Source organism: Pezoporus occidentalis, unplaced genomic scaffold (genome assembly GCF_034315485.1).
Source record: "Pezoporus occidentalis ecotype Australia unplaced genomic scaffold, CSIRO_AGI_Poc_V1 ctg28, whole genome shotgun sequence".
Classification (NCBI taxonomy): domain Eukaryota; kingdom Metazoa; phylum Chordata; class Aves; order Psittaciformes; family Psittacidae; genus Pezoporus; species Pezoporus occidentalis.
The window spans coordinates 4,127,226-4,146,874 of NW_026914718.1; the positions used below are offsets into that span (position 1 = coordinate 4,127,226).

Sequence of the window (19,649 nt, forward strand, 5' to 3'; positions counted from 1 at the left end):
AAACTGGTTGGGTTCAGGCTATACCAAATACTGTCTGAAAAACACTCCTGCTAGTATTTGTTCTATGATAAAGCAGTTTATTAACACCACAAGGAAACCCATTTCAATACCTGTTTCAGATTCTACTTGGCAGGTTCAAAAAGGTTGCTCGCGTACAACAGTTGGGAAACATTTAAACAGCCAAGATTTAGACTTGCCAGTACTCCTGGGAAGGAGTCGGAGCAGACCGGAAGGGCAGGAATTTTGTGGGAGTTAAGGTCACAAATGCCACCACACTTGTATTGAAAACTTTGAAATAGGAGAGGGAGACAGCTGAGGGCTCTAGGACAGGATCACAGCCTGTAGGCGCTGGCAGGATTTCACAGGGCTTGAAGAGTGAAAGAGGTGTGTGGGGGGGAACAGTTGAGACAGAATCATTTCAGCACAGGCAATAGGAACTGCAAATGAAAGACGATGGGAACTGAAAGGAATGATTAAGAGCTCCAATATTTTATTGGCGAGCTCAACATCTGGTTGAACAACATGTATTTGAAGCTTGACATCCGGCAGGTCTTGTATGCAAACCACGACAGCACCTCAGCAAAGTCAAAGGGCTGAAGGAAAAGCCATTTGAAAGCTACAGGCTCCCAGGAGCAGGGCAGAGAGCAGTATGCAAGCAGGTTAGCTGGGAGGAAGGGGAGGGGGGTGGAGGAGAGCGGGGGCTATACAGCTCTAAGACATCTGCCTTCCCTAGCTCCAATTAACCAGCTAATTTCCCCAGGCACTCTCTATGGAAACAAGCTTCTCCAGAGAGTGATTCACTGCACAATGTTACACTGCTGCTCTGCAGCGTTCCCCTGAATTTATTCTTCATTCCGTAGAGGAATACTGCTCTCGCCACCGATGCAGAGTGCACCCTGGGAAACGTGGTGGCTAATTTTGATGCCTGCAGATGGGGAGTGTAAGTCCTTTGCTCTCCCTCCCTAGCTACCTGTTGTGAATTAGTGTGTAAATAAGTGGTGTTCACCCCGTATTTGCAACTGAAGAGTTTGTCAAGAAACAGCTCCTCTTGTGCTGTTATACATAGCAGATATACACACAGCAGATAACTAAATTCATTCCAATCCCAGACTGGAATGAAATGGGATTGGAGATTCCAATCCCATTTTACCACAAACCCACATTTTCCCCTTCCTACAGCATCAGATCTACCCAGGCAATGTCCATCACATTGATAAAGAAGTCCCTGTGAATGCTCGGTAAGTGTCCATTTGGGTAGGCAAGTGCATGAACTGCCTGCACAGACCTGCTGCCAAACCACACATTTCAACCCATTGAAGTCAATAGAAAGGTTTTCACTGATTTAAACAAAGGAGTAGCTTTAAACGAATTTCACATGCTGAATCCATTCACATATCAAGTTCCAGTTGCTCCTAAATCTGACTGATAGGGGAAAATAACACGGAGTCTCTCACCTTCTCTAAGTAACTGAACTGTAGTCAGCTTCTGAATGAACACTATTTACCCAAAGGAAAACTTTCTTCCCCATCAATATTGACTGGCTGTAATTCTGTAGCCATTCACAACATCTATGTGCCCTAATTTAAAATTGCCCAAGTAACAACATGAGAGAGAAATAGTGGTTCTGTGTCTGAAAGAACAACTGCACAGGCTGAAGCCTGCTGCTATATGAATATAGCACCAACAGATGAAATTAGAAAGCAAAAGGCAAACAAAGGAACTGTTAAGAGTTCTGTGCACTGTTTAGGCTTCTCCTAAAACTAAAATGCTTCTTTAGGGAAGTGATAATGTCTTCATATGTCACCTTGGGACTACTATAAAACGCCTCACAGGTGTCATATGCCATAACCTGTCCTGGGTCTCACTGGGGCAATTTTCTTCCTAGTAGCTGGTATGGATTTGTGTTTTGGATTTGTGCTGGACACGTCATTGATAACCCAGGGATGTTTTGGTTATTGCTGAGCAGCACGTACACACACTTTCTGCTTCTCACACACCCCACCAAGTGAGTGGGCGCGGGGTACACAAGGAGTTGGGAGGGGACACAGCTGGGTCAGCTGATCCCAACTGACCCAAGGGATATCCCAGACCATAAGATATCACACTTAGCAATAAAAGGTGCAGGAAAAAGAAGGAAGAGGTGGATGTTTGGGGTGATGGTGTTCTGTCTTCCCAAGTAACTATTACATGTGACAAAGCCCTGCTCTCCTGGAGATGGCCAAGCACCTGGTGACCATAGGAAGGGATGAATCAATACCTTGTTTTGCTTTGCTGGTGTGCACACCTTTTGCTTTGCTTATTAGACTGCCTTCATGCCAACCCACAAGTTTTCTCACTTTTGCCCTTCTGATTATCTCCTCCGTTCCACCAGGGGAGAGTGCAAATGGCTGTGTGGGGCTTAGTTGCCAGCTAGGGTTAAGCCACAACATAACTGCATGGCTATATTTGCAAATCACTCCATTTTCTATAGTCCTATTCTAATTTTATCACTATTTCTAAGTAATTTCACTGTTTCCAGGAGCGCAGTAGTTATTTTTTTCCTTGAGAGTTGGATGTATATTATTTTTTGCAGTCATCCACTCACATGCTGACTTAGATACAGAACACAAATGAAGGACAGTAATCTGCTGCTTCCAGAAAAGTATTTAAATTCAGTAGAAAGCAGCCATGTGATGCATTAGTTTAATGTACTGTTCTCATTTCTGCACTGTTCTCATTTCTGCTGGGAAAAGATTTCTATGTTGGCACAGGGCACCACTGAAATTGAGTGAACTCAACATGGCATCTATTAAGAGACAAGGTATTTCTTCTGTTCTGGTTTGATTCTATTTGAAGGTAAATGATTTCCACTGTGAAAAAAAAACAACACCCAAACAACAAAAACACCAACAAACCCCCCTAAATAGGCAAAACAACTAACTAGAGCAAATACATAGAACAATGTGGGGTATCTGGAAGAAAAGGTTGGGACTGTGGTGGCCCAAGTTCTGCAGATCAGGTAAAGAGGTGGAAAACTCACCTAGAACATCATTCTAGCTAATACTTCTTTCTAGGTAATACTACTAAATGAGACATACCTCATTGTAAGACATGTCAGGGGGGAGATGAGAACTCATGAGGGAAAATCATATCTAGTGTTTGCAGTCCTCCAGTATATGCTCTCAGGGACATTTCCAGCCAAGTCACAGGAAAGCTTGTTGCTGCTAGGTTCCTACCTGCCTGGAAGGACAGCAATGCACTGAAGCAAGGTAACGTTGCTTTGTGTTGGCACAAACCAGAAGGCACAGGGTACAGCCCAGACTCTCCAGCCCACCCAGAGAGCCTAGGAATCACAGCTAGGCAAAAAGAAGGTAATGAAACAGAAATAGCAACTGCCTGATGGCAACAGTGAGCTCTCGCCCTACAGCTTTCCCTTCTGTCATGTTCCTCCTTCCCTAAGCGCAGTCTCAGGAACGGATTCTCTCTGGCTGTTCACAGTGCTGCTGGATCTCCTCGGCAAGGTCAAGACACCGCAAAATTCGCCACTTCTCAGCAGCCAGCTCCTCCTTGGATACCTGGCCCAGCAGTTTTTTGGCAAAAAGGTTCTGATCCTGCATAAAAAGGCCCACAGCAGACCTCGGGGCTTGAGGGAAGTTCTCCAGGCAACCACTTGTGAAACAGAAGTTGATTTTCTTTTCACGTCTCATCCCTGGTCCCCTTTCTTCAATCCAAGTCAGAGGTCTAGTGTGGAGGAACAAAGAAAGAGTATTTATGAAGAAACAGTCAACAGTTCTAGTTGCAGAAAATGCCCTAATAAATGCACCATTTCAATCACTGTATATTCAGGTAACATTTTCTGACCAACATGCCTAGTCACTGCAGAGATGAATACCAGGTAACAGTCTTTTAACTCTGCCACTGCTTCATGCCATGACTTTCAGCACACCATCTGAGCTCTCTCTACAGCTTTGATGTCCCCCTGCACAAAGTGAAGCCAGCAATGTCTAGCCATCTCACAGCAATGAGGGAAATTTAATCTGCTTGTTTGTGGACTTGGATGAAAAGTGCAGCTAAACATCCAAATATTTTGTGAGTGATCCAATCACAGCTAAATTCACAAGGCCCTCAGTGTCCAGTTATTCCTCCTGCAAGAATAAATTTAGGTGAACCAGCTGCTTCCATGCAAGCTGAACACCACCCCTTTACAATGAGCTCAACAGATGGCAAGTTCACCCATGCACACACTAGCATCCACGCTCTCCAAGCTTTTCAAATACTTTTCTTTCTCTTCTCTGGGAGCACCAAGTTGATCCTAGAGATTACACCACAAAATGTCAATTTTACCTGTTTCAGCTACATTGACTCTCAAGCAGGTCTTAATCAAAGTCAATCTCAAGTCAACGTGAGACACAGTCCGCAGGCCAAGCACTGTTGGTGTTGGCTATTGACTGGCATAGCTCACAGGTCCTTGCAATTTCCTCCCCAACTTCCTAGTTTGACTGAGGAGAGAGGAACCATGGCACATGCTCCATCATTTCAGGGGACTTAAACTGCGAACGCATACAGAGGCTTTGAGGAATGGTCCTCAACACAAGCCACAGCCACGATCCTCCCTTCCTGCTCTTTTGTCAACTGCCCAAAACATGCCATTACCTTTCTGCAGCTCATTCATCAGCACTCACTACTGCCTGTGTTTACAGGATGCACGTTATTTTTCTTATTTGGTTATTGATGGCCCTTCCACAGTCCTTTATGACCCATTTTAGTCTGCCACTCACAAATTATGAGGCCATCAATAGCATGGAAGAATTAACTCTGTCTTCAAGTAGTGCCCATTAAACCCTCAATATCATCAGATCTAAAAAGAAAGTCCTTGTCAATCTACCCTGAATGCTTTCTGCAGAGCGCTCAGCTTAATGATTCAGCACCTCATCTTTTATGCTTTAGGATCCAGTTTTTACATTCACATCATTGTATCAATTATTCTTCACAAATTAAGCATGGCCAGATGAACCTGACTGGATAGAATAACACAGCTGGAGAAAAAAAAAGACTATATCACAGCTTGCAAAGTGCACAGGAAAAAATCCTCAGAGGATAATAAATGGAAAGACATCTCATGTTTCAGGAAGTCTCAAGGCTACATGTCATTGCAGGCCAGAAGGGTGCTTGAGGACCATATCACTCGGCGTTTTCTATGTCCTCATCCTCCTTCCCCAAGGAGCTGGACGTTGACCTCAGTCAGAGGCAGGCTGTTGAGCAAGCCGGGTTTTGCTCCAACTCAACAGAGCCAGCTCTATGTTCTTACGATAGCAAACAGCTACAGAGGATTCAGGCCACTGTTATTCAAAGCTGCTTTATCTCAGGTAGACAGGTATGAAGAAACCACTGGGCACAAAGATCTCCACCATGATATGATCCAAAACAGGCAGTGTCAAAGCCTCCCTGGGATGACCTAGTGCACACACACAGCAGTGATCAGGCTCAAGCGTATGCTCCTTCTGCTCTAGCTTGGGGAAGCCACTGAACCAGAAGCACAATCATGCAGAGAGGGCAGAATTTAATCAAAGTGATTAAAATGACTGATTTAGATCAGTGGGCAGGAAAATGCTGGGTTTAGAAATAGATCCATCTTCTTCTGCAATCAGATTTTTAGTTATTTTCCCAAAGACAGGTCCACTTTACTTGACTGGTAACCAGAACTTATTAATTTTTTAATTAACAACAACTTCTACACTAAAATTAATCCCTCTTCTGCCATAAAAATACGCATGCTGCAAGTCTCACATGATTTAAGCAACTTTGTAGCTCAAGAAACAGGTTTGTATTTTATGTCAGAAAACTGTGACGGGCTGCTGCTTTTCAAAAAATAACTTCCCCATGTTCATTAAAGATTTGTACGAAGTATAATGGAGCAAGTTAGTTATTTAGAAATGTTATAGAATCATAGAATCGTTAGGGTTGGAAAAGACCTTACCATCATCCAGTTCCAACCCCCCTGCCATGGGCAGGGACACCTCACGCTAAATCTTATTACCCAAGGCCTCATCCAACCTGGTCTTGAACACTGCCAGAGATGGAGCATTCACAACCTCCCTGTGCAACCCATTCCAGTGCCTCACCACCCTAACAGGAAAGAATTTCCTTCTTATATCCAACCTAAACTTCCCCTGTTTAAGTTTTAACCCGTTACCCCTTGTCCTGTCACTACAGTCCCTAATGAAGAGTCCGTCCCCAACATCCCTATAGGCCCCCTTCAGATACTGGAAGGCTGCTATGAGGTCTATGTTACTTAGAAGAAACAAATCCAGCATTTTTGGAAACTGAATAAAGCCACATAAAGCATGTTGGACAGTTAAAGACGACAAAGAAAGTTTAACCAAACAGTAACAAACCACTTTTACACTAACTTCTTAAAAGCAAGCACCATCTGCAGTGAAGAAACCATCCTGACTTGCTGTGGTTTTCCTGTCTTTCCAGATTGCTGACTGGTAGAGCTCTCCTAGCTGTATTTTACTCAGTGATTGGAAGAGGCTTTCTGCTCTTCTGATTCTCTTGTTTCCTCAAATAATGAGTGGCTCTAGTTGGACTCAATAAACCAAAATGGGGCAAGCAATCTTTGTACTTGCAGAAGAATTAGCTGGTTTCATGCCTGAAAGAATTCTGCTCAGCTTAATATTTTATGTAGCAACATCTGCAGAAAGCAGTTATTACATGCTTTTTTATGGATGTTCAATTTGAAGCTATTTGATTAGACTTTGTAAGCTTAGATCTCAATAAAAACATCATTTCAAATGCTTATTGTCAGATTATGTGTTCAGAAAATGTTTTAAAGTAATTAAGACATTTTCCTTCTCACTCTTTGAGAATGTCAATAATTTTTATTTACCATGCAATCAAAAGGAGCTACCTTACCTTGGATGGGAATTAGACAATTAGACCCTACCCCTAGTTAACATTAAAAGAGACATTGCCCAAATCATTCTCTCTCCAGCTTGCACTAAAAATTCATTTCTGACATTCACTGAATCCAAGCTCCATAATCGTGGGACAGGAACTGCAGTCCCAAACCAGCCATGCTGTCAGTGGAGGTTTGGCTTTTCTTGGATTGCTCAATGTTTTATCACAGAGAGGCTGTCAGCTCAACTCTCTCGGAAACAGAACAGAGGCAGAGGTCATCTCTCAGATAGCTGGGTGTCAGGCGTTAACACGCACCTCCAAAATCCACCCGGAGACAGATGAGCAGCCAGCGCGGGCTCTGCAGCAGAGGCAGGCTATAGCCTTTGCACAAATCCCTGCTTAACAAGCAGAACACAGGCTCCTGCAGTCTGCACCTGCTGTATTTTCCAAGGTAAAAAATAGGCTGAATTAACCTGATTTCTCAGGGTTAGTGCATTCCTGCCTTTTGAAAACGGACGAGAGAGCTCTGAGGGAAGGTGCTGACCTGTCCCGTCCTTCAGCACCATAACGGTTGGGCAAATTAGAGCTGTAACACCACCACCGTTACTGCTGGGCCATAACTTCATTTGATAGAGAGTGGGCCAAATTCTCTACTGCTGCAACTCCATTGACGTCAATGGGGGAAGGTCAGCAGGAAATAACGGCCCTGCCACAGAACAGAATACAGGAACGCTATGTAACTTTCCAGCCAGCGTAAATTATCCCACAGGCATAAAGCTGACTGCCCCCGAGGTCATTAAAACGCTCATGGTGACAAAACACACACTGACCCATACCAACAGTAGTGGGTATCAGTGTAGAGTGGTAGAGAGCAGGGAAAAAACAGTAATGTAGAAATAGGTTTGTATGTAGCAAATATTTATGTCAGCTAAGGACTACTAGGAGACGGGACAGCCAGGGAAATGTTTAAACCACCCGCTAGTTCCACCTGCTGGAATTAGTTCAAATCTCACTCTATAGATCTTTGCAGCTACTTCAATTACTGGCAAGTTGCTAGGAGGGTAAACAGAGCTTTTATATGGAGTTCTGTCCTCTCAGAACTGCGTTTTCAAAGGCATTGGAAATGATGTTTTCTTTAAAAAGAGAGGAAGATTGGTAAGACAAGATGCAAATCCCACAATAAACTGCAGTGGGCTTTGTAGGACTGGCTGGTAAAATGCTTAATTAGAGCCATGGTGAAACCAACAGTTCAGGTGAGCCCTGATTATTCACTCCACACATAGCTGGTCCTTCAGGTTATTAATTTCTAACTAAAAGCTTTCATAAAATTCCTAAAGAAGCAAGCATTATGTTTGGTGGATTTTCTTTTTTGTTGTTGTGGTTGCTTCTTTTTGGGGTGGGTTTGTTGCTTTGGGGGGTTTGTTCTTTGTTTTGAGTTTTTTTGTTGTTTTAAGTGTTCTAGCAGTGTATGTGCAGTACAAAGGGTACTTTATTACACAGACAGGCCAGAACATTTTCCCATATAGTCTCATTTTCCCTTGCTCTCCTTAGTCTTCTCCTATGACTTTTCTCATATGCCTATGAAGAGGTCATCTCTCTCAAAGGCACAGCATGCTATATGGAAAAACAGGAAAGCAGGAGGGAAGGGAACGGAATAAACTGTTCCGTCACCATTCCTACCTCCTAGGAAATGTATAGACCTTGGGTAACTTCTCTGTACATTTTCATGTCCGACGATTACCCAGTTGCACCTATAGCATGCAGTAAACTGCCATCGTAAGTAACTTCAACCTATCTGAGGGACATGACTTTCAGGCAGATGGCCCAGAATGACAAAACCTGGGAGTTTCCAGTGAAACACTACACCACCAGACTTCAGACCAAGTTCAGTACTCAATCCACAGTATAAAACACTGGTGACTTACTTCATGGGCACATAGTATTTAAAAATACACTATTTTGTAGCATTAAAGATATACTATTTGATAACAAGGCTATTGTTATCAGATAAAAGGAAGGTCAAACATTATTATAAAATGCATCATCAAAAGAGTTTTCTGCAAGAAAGTCATAGTGCAATGGCTGCAAAAAATGGCAAGTAATCCTGGCTGCTGGATTCTCACCCATGCAACGAAAGACAAAAAAAGAAGAAAAGCAAAAAGACAACAAAGGGAAACAGATTGTTGTCCTACTCAGGAAGTATCGAAGAAACTTCAGTACCGCAGATTAGGCATTAGGCAAAAGCAAACCTGGCGTGTTGGCATGTCAGTAGTTTATTATACCTCTGCTCAAAATGTATAATTTTCAATTAACTTCCAGCTAGTACTACCTACGAGCACAGCATTACAGTGCTGTAAGTTAAGTATCACAAGCAGTGCACCACCTTTTCAAACAGCTGGAGTTTTTCAGCCTTTAAAGAAACATTAGCTTTACAGCTAGAATGTCTGATGCCTAACTTTCAGGCCTGTTTGTCTTGTACACTTTTATGCTGACATCTACCCATTCCATTTCCACAGGCGGAAGAGAGGATGCAGATCTCCTGCAGATGACACCCGAGGAGCCTGGCTGCCATGCCCATTTACTTACTTCTTGTTTGCTGTCTGAAAGTGAACAGTCATTCTGGAATAATTCTTATCCTTCTGCTTTTCTCTGGTGGCAGAGGTAACAGTGAGGTCTCCAAAGAGGTCAATCAGCCAAGTCAGTCGGGCAATTCCACTGAAAGCTGGGAATCCTGTTTTGTTTTCATCGAGGACACTACCTGGCAACACAGCAACAGAAAATCTTGAGAAATGGGAAAGAGAATAATGCCCTCTACATAGGAAAGGATGAAGAAACTGCAGTGTTGCAGGCTTAGAGACCAGGGTGTAGAAAGGCCATGAGTGGAGGGACTGAGCAGGAAAGTCAACAAACACGGTCAACCTTGTAATCACTTGGTAAGGTATGAGATAAGGCTGCAAAAAGTACATACACAACAAACTTTTCAGGATACGCTGTAGACAAGAAGTTACATTCAACTGTTGGATTCAACAAGGGAATAAAATAGGGAGAAAACAACAGCTTGAAAGCCTCTCCCAACTCTTCCAGGGGCAAACACCAGTAGTGAAAACAAAGTCCCCAGTAGAAATTGGGACACATTCTCTTCTCTGAGACAAATATGAATGAGAAATGGTGGTCACTACCACCAACGTACAGAAGGGGTGAGGAAGTATCCTCTCCTCCATACAACAAGGCATGGGCTTGCATTCTTCACCAAACAGCAGAAAGAGATTAGCAAAGCAACAGTCCACAGAAGACAACTGTTAAAGCAAAGGTGCAGACAGCTCTGCAATGAATTTCATGGGAATATCCAGAACTGATACCTGTGTCTCTAGTCAGTTATAGGGATTCTCATCTAAAAGGACTGAATGAAGCCTAGAAGGACTGGCATCCCTGTGGAGCAGTCAGACAAATCCAGATGGACTTCAATTCCCTCACAGGTACTGACCTGTGAAATGCAATGTTCCCTTCACCAGGTCTTTCCCGGCCACCTCTTTTTTCAGCTGCTTGTACTCTTCAGTCAGAAGTTCAATGTGCTCCACATGAAGTACTTTATCTGCCATTCAGGACAAAACCAACCATCAAACAAACAAAAAACCCACCAAAAATCAGGACAGACCAAATAAAAGAGTTCTGAATGAATCAAAGGCACGTCTAAGCAATAAAGGCTTCACCAGCCACCCATGGGAACTCACTTATAAATGTTCTCATGCATGGCTGGTAGAAAGATGTCAGAAAGAAAATCAGACAAGGGCCCTGCTCTGAGACATCAATCTGGGTTAAGGATTTTTCAGGAGACAACAAATATAGAGACTACAGGAACAGTAGCCACTATGTTTAACAGAAACTCTGTAATGAAACCCAATACCCAACTAAAGCTGAAACATGAGTCTTCAAAGCAAAAAGCAGATTAATCCTTGGCCTCTTTCCCCTCACATTTCCTTGTTCCACATTTCTTTCCTACTACCCTGTGAGGAAAAAAAATGGAGTAAAACAATTATACCACTCAGACCCAGACTGTAACGGTATGTTAAAGATAACCTCCCTCCACTGCAATTAATCGGACTACTTTGGAATAGAGGCTGTCCGATACACACTGGATGTGGCCCTCATTCAGTATGTGTGTTTCTGGAAGGTTTCCAGGAGAGACAATTTAGGCTGCTGACAGTAACTGCTGCTGCTTCAAGAGAAAAGGCATAAATTCTGCTCAATGGGAAGCTATTTGGCGAGCAAGAAGGCAGTTAAGTGGTGATGGCACAAGGAAACAACAAAGCAGAAATCCTGTACCTCTGGTGTTATAGGACAAAAGTCACAAAGGAGATTTTTAAGAAGTAGTGGTTCAAATAGTGCAGCTTGTCCAAAGGGTTTGAACTGTGCTCCTGCCCAGCACTGTTCTTTTCCTTGCAGCCCCATACATCCCTATTGGTCTCAGCTGAACTGCCAGCTCCTGACCCCTGGCACTGCAGGGATGGGACCACGCACTTTCCAGAAATAAAGAGATTTTGTCTTTCAGACAGGGATGTCTTGCTGGCCTACTATAGCATGAACAGCTGTGTGTGACCAGCACATCACAAATACTAGAAGTTAGGGGAGCTGTTTCCAGTTTATTTTCAGGGAGAGAGAACAGCAAAGGGCACAAGTCAAATGGCTACACTAATTAAGTGCTTTACTATCAGTGTGACAGATGTTTTCTTCTCTAACTGCATTCTTAGCATCACAAGCAGAGACCATTGCTTTTGTGAGGGCAAATGTACCTTACTCTTTGCGATGACATCTGTGTGTTTGTTTTCCCATTACACACAACTTAAATCCCAGATTGACACATCTCTGAGACAAGCATACTCCCTTGTATGTTATGACTAAGAGTAGATTGGAGCCCTGTGAGTCTGATGCCTTTGGTGCTACCCAACAGCTAATACTGCTTACACCCTTGAGAACATACGCGTTACCTTTCTGCTCAGCCATCTCACAGAGCTCATGGGCCGCCTTAGCAGACAAAGCCATGGGATACTCAACAAGGACATGTTTCCCAGCTTCTAGAAACATTCTGAAAGGGATACAAGATCAGTCTTTAAAAAGAATATCATCATAATCCTCTCTCCGCACTGTGCAAGCTGCTTCTCATTCCCACCGTCAGCCCCCCGCGGAGAAAAGAACAATGCAGAGTAACAGAAACCCACTGCAAGTTTCCTAGCAAGGACTGTGTGTGGCTGCATCACACATTTAAACACAGGGAGAGCTGGCTTTTAATTCTTTTTCCATAGAATCCTCTCACTCACCTAGAGCGAGTCACTAAAACGCCACAGCGTTGAGCACTGCCATTTCTAACTTCCAGACACTTGAGTGGCTGGAGTGGGGCACCAGAGTGCCTTTTGTCTATATAATCTGTGAAGAAAGTCTTTGGATCCTGGTTTTAGCTGCCTGTCCACCAAACACAGGCCTAGAGGTATGCAATTTGTATTACCTGGGAAATGAGTGCATCTTAAATCGTACTCTCTTCCAGAGCTTATTGGGTGACCTAGGGAACTCACTATCTTTTGCTTCAGGCTTCTAGTCTGGCAGTCTCTTCTCCAGTGTCCACATCCTCTCCTAAAACAGCTTTCCAAAACTCCTCTATGCTTCTAAATTACAGGGGAAAGGGTAGGAAAGAGGGGAAAAAAACCACTTCAAAATACCTGATGGTTTCTTCATGGCTTCTGTTCTCTGTGCTGATGAAGGCTGCATGGATCTCTTTGCTTCTTAGAGCATCTTCCAGGCTAATCTGCTTGACCTCATTAATATTGCCAAAGCTTCTCCTGTGTATTTAGCATAAATACAACCAGAGCATAACTGTCACAGTCCATTCTCCCCAAGTGCATGTAGTGCAACAGCACATAGAAATTGTTCCCATGGATGGCTGTCTCACTGAGCTCAACCGGGGTAAAACAAAGGCAGCCTGTTATCCAGGAAGATCATGAGCACTTACAGACAGAAGTGGAGTGCACAAAAGAACAAAATAGATGGGCCAGTGCGTAGGTGGTGGTATCAATACAGAAACTTCCCTGCTATTGAAGCGTAAAGTGCTTTCTGATTAGTTTTGTTGTTCTGGTTTTAGTAAGCATCATTACAAAAGAACCATTTTAAAAGAATGACTAGAAGGAGGATATTGCTCCTATGGGAGAACTTCTCCCCAACATGCTGAATAACACGGGCCAAACCACTTGAGTCGACAGGGCCACGTGCAACTACACGTATGGACAAGGAGAGGGACAAAGCAGATGCTTGGCTATGATGGCACACACCCCGTGCCAGAGCTAAGGGAAAGGCCTTGGCCACCACCTTGAGCAATCTCCACCTGAAAATGAAACACATGCAACGCCCCCAAAAGCCTTTTACATCAATCAAGACTGGGGCAGACACCTTGATAGTGTTAGGATAGGTGACAGAGGGCATGAGGGTAGGCCACAAGCCAGACCTGAAAGCAAAGATAAATAATGTTTGCATGTGATTGGAATGCAAAGAGCAAGACAACGTATCCAAGCAAGCTGTCTGTGAACCTGTGAACTGTGCATCTTGACAGCACTGTTTCTCAACAGAAGTAGTGAAAACCCTATCTTGAGTGTTGTTTGAGGCTAGCTGTACCACTAGCAAAGACATCAAGGAACCAAGAGTCTATTTGGCAGGGAAATAGACTGGATGACCTAATGGGTCCTCTCAGTCTCAAACAAACATCCCTGACTGCATGATTTAAATATAGCTGGAAAAATACATTCACAGTCGGAGATCCATACATGAACAGCTTAACTATTTAAAACCTTGATGTTATGGGGCAGACAGTCTAGCAGGAATGCTCAGAGGGAGGTATATAAATTTCCATGTCTCCAAGCTAGTGAGAAAAACTCTGGCTCTCTAAGAAGCAACTTTACTGTAGGTACTAAATTAAGGGATTTCCTTTAAAGACACTGTAGGTTCAGTACCTGGTCAAAAAGAAAATAATTAGAATTTTATGATGAAGTTGCATTACTAGGAATGTTACAAACTTCTGTTTTTGTAAAACACACCTTTTTTTAAATGCTGTAAAACTTCTTATGTCTTTCAAACATCTCTACAAATGTCATGCAAACAGCTCATTAGAGTGACTATTGTCTGTATCAGTCTGAACCTACAGGACATCTTAGACAGAACTGCATTTCCTTTTACCACACAGATCCTACAGCATGAACATCTCCCAGCTTTTACTTTAGCAATTTCTGCAAGGTCTCTCACTAAGGTAATCCATTAGTTCCCTCCTGCAAAGCTTTCTGTGCTCATTTCCTAGCTGCCACTCAGAATGACAGGCATATTTGCATACACTTTCCCTGTTCAGACAGCCTTAATTGTAAGAGAAATATAAGACTTCAGATATTAATCCCCTGCCCTCTCAAATAATAGTCCTCCTCATGGAAAGGCATGTGCACCAGAAGAAAGAATCATTACAGTACACATATTAAACATGCTAAGATGACATTTCTAACCTGGACACAAATCCAAAGAGTTTCAGGTGCTCAGAAGGGCTGGAAGGCATCGGATTCATCAAGTCCCGGATTCGTGCTAAGCCAGCGATTCCAACTCCAACCACCACTGTCCCAAACATTTTGTTAATCTGGCCAAAGGGGAAAAAAAAAAGCAACATTTATTGTCTTTTAGTGGGGAGAGAAGCATCTGGGAAGAGAGGAGGGATGGTGGCTTACTCTTAAACCCTGCTTTCATACAGCCAAACCTGATTCAGATGTCAGCAACCAGCTAACAGAGATGTGATGCTACAGGCTACTGAGCTCACTTGCATCCCATTGAGATGTGGTCAAGCGGTTCAGACTGTCACAGGGCTGCTCTTGAGACTTGTATTTAACAGCTATGATATCACAGCTCCAGCACAAAGTTCTTCCTTTCTGTGAATAGAAGGCAGACTTCAAAAGTGAGACATTCTGCTATTTATATCAGCATTTCCATGCTGGAAAGGAGCCAAAAAGTTCTACAAACCCAGCAGAGCTTTATATAAACCCTGCTGACTTCCTGAGCGTCTGCAGCACAGCCTGCCCTGGGCTGCCACACCAACATTCATAGTGCACGGCAGCATAGCTGAAATACTTTGGGACAGGAAGCAAAGAGCGTCTTTTCTTCCCCTGGGTAACCACTGGCATGTCCTACAACGTCAAGATGCAACCAACCATCTGATAATTTGGTCAAGATGTCAGCTTGACATTTCCATGCATGAAGAAAGCTCTGCCATCCCTTTAATGACAAGCAGGCATGTCTTCAAGATTTACATCTCCCAGAAGCGCATTCCTGCCACAATTGCATCATAGAGAGGATGAGCCAGGAATTGCACTTGCTGGACCACTGGTAATAAATTCTCCTGTTGGATTTATGACTTGCCACTGATCTGCAGAAGCACTAGGCAACTGCTGTAACCTTTCAAACCTGCACTGTTCCACCACCCTGAGGACTAGCAACACTTTGTACAGTAATTTTAAGATTTACAGGAAAGCCATCCTAAAACCAAGCCAAGTCAGCCCCACTGCATTTTTTATTCCTTCCATCCTACTACAGCATCCCTTCAGACTCTATTTCTTCTGTTTCAGTGTCCTCCTTCCTGCCACTGCCAATCCCTTCACCTGAGTGAACTCTTTCAATCAGTTCCACTACCTGGCTGCAGCCTTTCAAATCCTCCTAAGACTTAAATGGATAAAAGGACAACCCCACTTCACTCCTCCTTGTGCCTCTTGTCTGACAAGATCACAGCTGTAAGAGACCGTTCTGGCAGTGTTAGAGGTTGACAGCTGCTAAGAAATTACATCAACTGACACCGAGAGAAAAGTTCAAAGAAATCACGTCATTTGGATTTTGTTTTATTATGAGCTCCTGCCTATGTAGATATTCCTGTCAGTGTTGAACTCTGCTTTCTTATACATGCCAAAAGGGTACCAGGGTAAAACACACAGCAGCGTGTTTAATATAAAAGAAGTGAGTGATACTGGAAGAGTTTTCCAGGGGGATTACAGTGACATGGCATTACCAAATATCTGAGGTACAACGTGATGGCACGTTGTAAAAGAAACTTGTAAAAGCCCTCCTTGTAAAAGAAGGAAGGAGAGATGTATAAGGCTGAGAGCGAGCAAGGGGGAAAAGAGAGTAACATAAGCACACAACCCATTTTCACCTCCATCACAGGCAGAGCCCTGGTCTGGGCTTAACTTTCTCTATGGCCGAAGAGACGAGACTTGAGTGTTGCAGAATTATCTTAGCTGGAAGAAACTCCTTGAGGTCACCTGATCCAAAACCCACTCAGTCACACCAGGGTCACACCAAGTTCTGCCTGACCCCACACTGACAGATGTGAATCTGGCAACCTCCCAGGGTCCCTGATGCAGCCTTTGACCACCCTCACAGCAAGAACTTCTTAGTATCTACTTCTTGGTACTAGTAGTGGGATCTAACTTCTTAGTATCTACTCAGAATTCCCTTGATGCTTTTTGCCATTTCAATGCAACAAGCTACACTCTTGCTAATGTAGTCAAGGACAAGGTTAGCCTCTTCTTTGTCAGAAGAGAATGCTGTGGACTGAGGTTCAACTTGTCCACTAGCCTCTGCAGGGCATTTTCTGACTTTCCAGCCAGGCAGTCCTCAACCTGATGCACAGGGTTATTTGCCCCTGGAGAAGGGACTCCATGTTTGCCTCTGTTGAATTCAGGATGCTCCTGTCTGCCGTTTCTCCAGCCTCCCCAGGCATCAGTGGTGCATTGACCACTCCCCCATCTTTGATTTTATCCACAGACTTGCCAAAGCTGCACTCCATCCTATTGTCCAGGTGGCTAATAAGGACATTTAACAGTACTTGCCCTTTTCCAGTCACCAGGAACCTCTCCTGATTGCCAACTGGCTTCACAGTGACATCAACCAAGTCCTTCAGCACCCTTGGATGTACCATGTCTGGTGTCAGGGGCTGCTGTACATTCAATTAGCTCAAGAGCTCTATCACTGTCTGCTGCTACTGTGGGTAATGCTAAATTCCTACAGACAACTGTTAGCAGACTCAGAAACCCAGGAAGTCTGAGGACAGACCTTTACTAGTCAAAGCCACAGCAGAAAAAGGCATTGAGTGCCTTTAATTTCCTTCACCTTGGCCCCACTGAGCTGCAGGCTCAGATTTACTCAGCCTTCTTTTTGTTCCTAGCGCACCCAGAGAAACTTTTCCTGTGGCTCATTTCAGCTTCAGCTGAGCTTTGCCTTTCCCTGCTCTGTCCCTGCAAAGCTTGGTCACTGTCTCTATGTCCCTCCTGGATAGTCCCTCCCAGTTTGTGCACTTCTTGTGTTTGAGCTCGGTCAGGTCCCTGCCAATCCACACCAGCTTTCTGCCATGCATGGATCTGCTTGCAGCACACTGGAGTGAGAAACCTGTGCTCTGGGGAGGTTGTCCCTGCAGATCAACCTCAGCCCCTGTGATCCCCAGGGCAGTCTCCCATAGGATCTTGCCAAGCAGAGCCATCAAAAAGCCAGAGAAATGCTTTTCTAAAGTGTATGGTTGTAATTCTTTAGAGTCATAAAGGGTCCCAGTGTGAATCAGGACCAGTTCAGCAGAGGTTTAGAAGCAGTCCAGCTTGGCAGTAACTGATCATGGGCTTACTTCAAGTTCAGAAATTTTCAAGGTTACTGGAGTGTTAAGCTGTTAATGTTCACCTACTGCCTTTAGCAGGACTGGGAGTGGGAGTCACACAGCAGACAGATTCCCCTGAGCCTCCTACAGTCATCTCATTTCCAAGAACTGCTTGTTTCTCTGGTGATCTGCTGACCTCCTTCTCCAATGAAGTGGAGGATGTGGGGAGCCACCTACCTTCTTGCCATGACCAAAGAGCATCTCTCGGCAGATGCTCGTGTTGCTGAACTTCAACATTTTTGCCTCTCCTTTGAGAAAACTTTCCAAGTTTCACCTGATGACCTCCCCAGAAATCACATTTTAAGAGGGGCAAAATGATTTCAACCTAAACCCAATGACTGTTCTGATGCAACACGTTGTCATGGCAACCAGCCATTCGGTCCAGGTCAAGGTTTGCAGGCTAATACGGTATCCACACGGAAAGAGACAGCTGCTAAATGTACGCTACAGAGCCTTTGCTTTTGCACATAGTGAGGAGAAAAATCGCTATGTCTGCATCCCTGCTGCAGCTTTTTATTACCCTCATTTTGCCCACACAACAAATCCTGCAGCTGCTCAGGGAGAAAAGTAAATTAGGTGGTTTTTGGAACCAGGTAAGAGCAGAACAGAGAATACTCATCTGAAAGTCCAGATGAATATATGAAAATTTACTCCTTACTTCAAACCTCTGCATGAAGATAACAGCAACGTTCTCTTTCAAGTAGGAAAATGATGAAGAAGGAAGCCCAAGCTGTAAACTGCTGTGCCTGTCTTCCATGCTTTTTTTCTTAAAATCAGTGATATTGGTTAAAGCTTTAACAAAATGATTTCAGAGGTGTTTTTAAGGCTGCTGAACTTTGACTCCTGTCATACTGAAAAAAGAAATGTACAGTAAGTGATATAACAGTGCATCAGCCTGCGTCCAAAAGCACTTTTTCCACCTAAGTGGCTGTAGGAAAGTAAAGGGGCTGAGGAGAAGATTGGAAGGGGACATCCTTCATGCTCACAGACTGTGATTGAGGAGTACCTGCCACCACCCAGCATCTACTGGCCTGGCCTGGTTGCATGAAGCTCTGCCAGCCCCACTAAGGGTCCCCTCTGAACTGGGGCATGGTGAGTGCTGGCTGGTGTGGGAGCTCTTTCCCACTGATGGCCAGCACAAAGGGGGTCCTCTTACCCAGGGAGACAAGCCCTGCATGACACAGAAGTAGAGATGAGAAAGGCATCTAGCTGAAGAGGATCATTTATCCTACACTAATACATCATTGTCACATCACCCCTCTGCTCTCTGTTGAGATTTCTGTAACTCTTTGGCTTATTTCCTCCATTGGATGGATCTAGGCTAAAAACCCAAGCAAACAGCTCTATACTCAAATATTCTTGCAAAATTCAGCAGTAAAACAGCAGCAAACCAAGCAATGGAGTATGCCAAAAGGGATCAGTCACCCAGCAAGTGTGTGCCTCCCCAGTACAATCACTATGGGACTTCAGTCCCTACATCTCAAAACCTCTTACCTCACTGAGGTGAGCTTATGGGGAACAAGGCTTACTTCTGTTGTGTGTACTATCACTTAAGGCCAATGCAGAGCCAAGGTAAAAGGCAGAACTGAAGAATTATCTTCCCGTCAAGAAAATTTGTCATGGCCTTTCTAGACATGACAGGTTGAGAACGGGTACACAGAGAATGTCAGTAAGCCTTGTGCATTGTCCCTGCAGTTTTCAAAGTCTCATTCCCACAGAGATGAATGAGTGACTCACATAGAATCAAAATATTTTGCCATTAATGTCACTTGCAATAGCGTAACACTGATGTGGGAGGCTTTCCTGAAGTGCTCCCAGCCTGGTCTTTTTAATTGTGCCACTTCAAGTGACTACTGCTTTACTGCCACATGTATCTTAAGAGTAGCAGGAACCTTACGGATGAGTACTTAATCTGAAAACACTGCTGTCAAGGTTTGTTCATTTTAGCAAACTCAACAGTTGAACCATTTCATTCCCACAGTGATTTTTCAGCAATTCTCTCTCCAACACCCCCTTCTATACCTGTCAGATCTTCGCTTACATTAAATCTATAACTCTACCA

At 43.9% G+C, this 19,649-nt stretch overlaps 1 protein-coding gene across 10 annotated transcripts in view; it reads right to left on the reverse strand.

The window, feature by feature from the left end:
• Window positions 1-468: 468 nt before the first annotated feature.
• Window positions 469-19,649, reverse strand: part of BLVRA (biliverdin reductase A) — a 46,271-nt gene continuing 27,090 nt past the window's right edge. For 7 of the 10 annotated variants that reach the window (XM_062625394.1, XM_062625395.1, XM_062625386.1 and 4 more), the window contains 6 exons: window positions 14,409-14,536; window positions 12,591-12,710; window positions 11,865-11,962; window positions 10,364-10,471; window positions 9,466-9,637; window positions 469-3,720 (listed from right to left, as the gene is read on the reverse strand). In XM_062625394.1, the coding sequence (XP_062481378.1) occupies window positions 3,447-3,720; window positions 9,466-9,637; window positions 10,364-10,471; window positions 11,865-11,962; window positions 12,591-12,710; window positions 14,409-14,527 (891 nt within the window). In that variant the 5' untranslated portion in view covers window positions 14,528-14,536 and the 3' untranslated portion in view covers window positions 469-3,446. Of the gene's footprint in view, window positions 3,721-9,465; window positions 9,638-10,363; window positions 10,472-11,864; window positions 11,963-12,590; window positions 12,711-14,408; window positions 14,537-14,624; window positions 14,823-19,649 lie in introns of all 10 variants that reach the window. The other 3 variants (XM_062625390.1, XM_062625393.1, XM_062625392.1) reach the window with 3 other exon arrangements.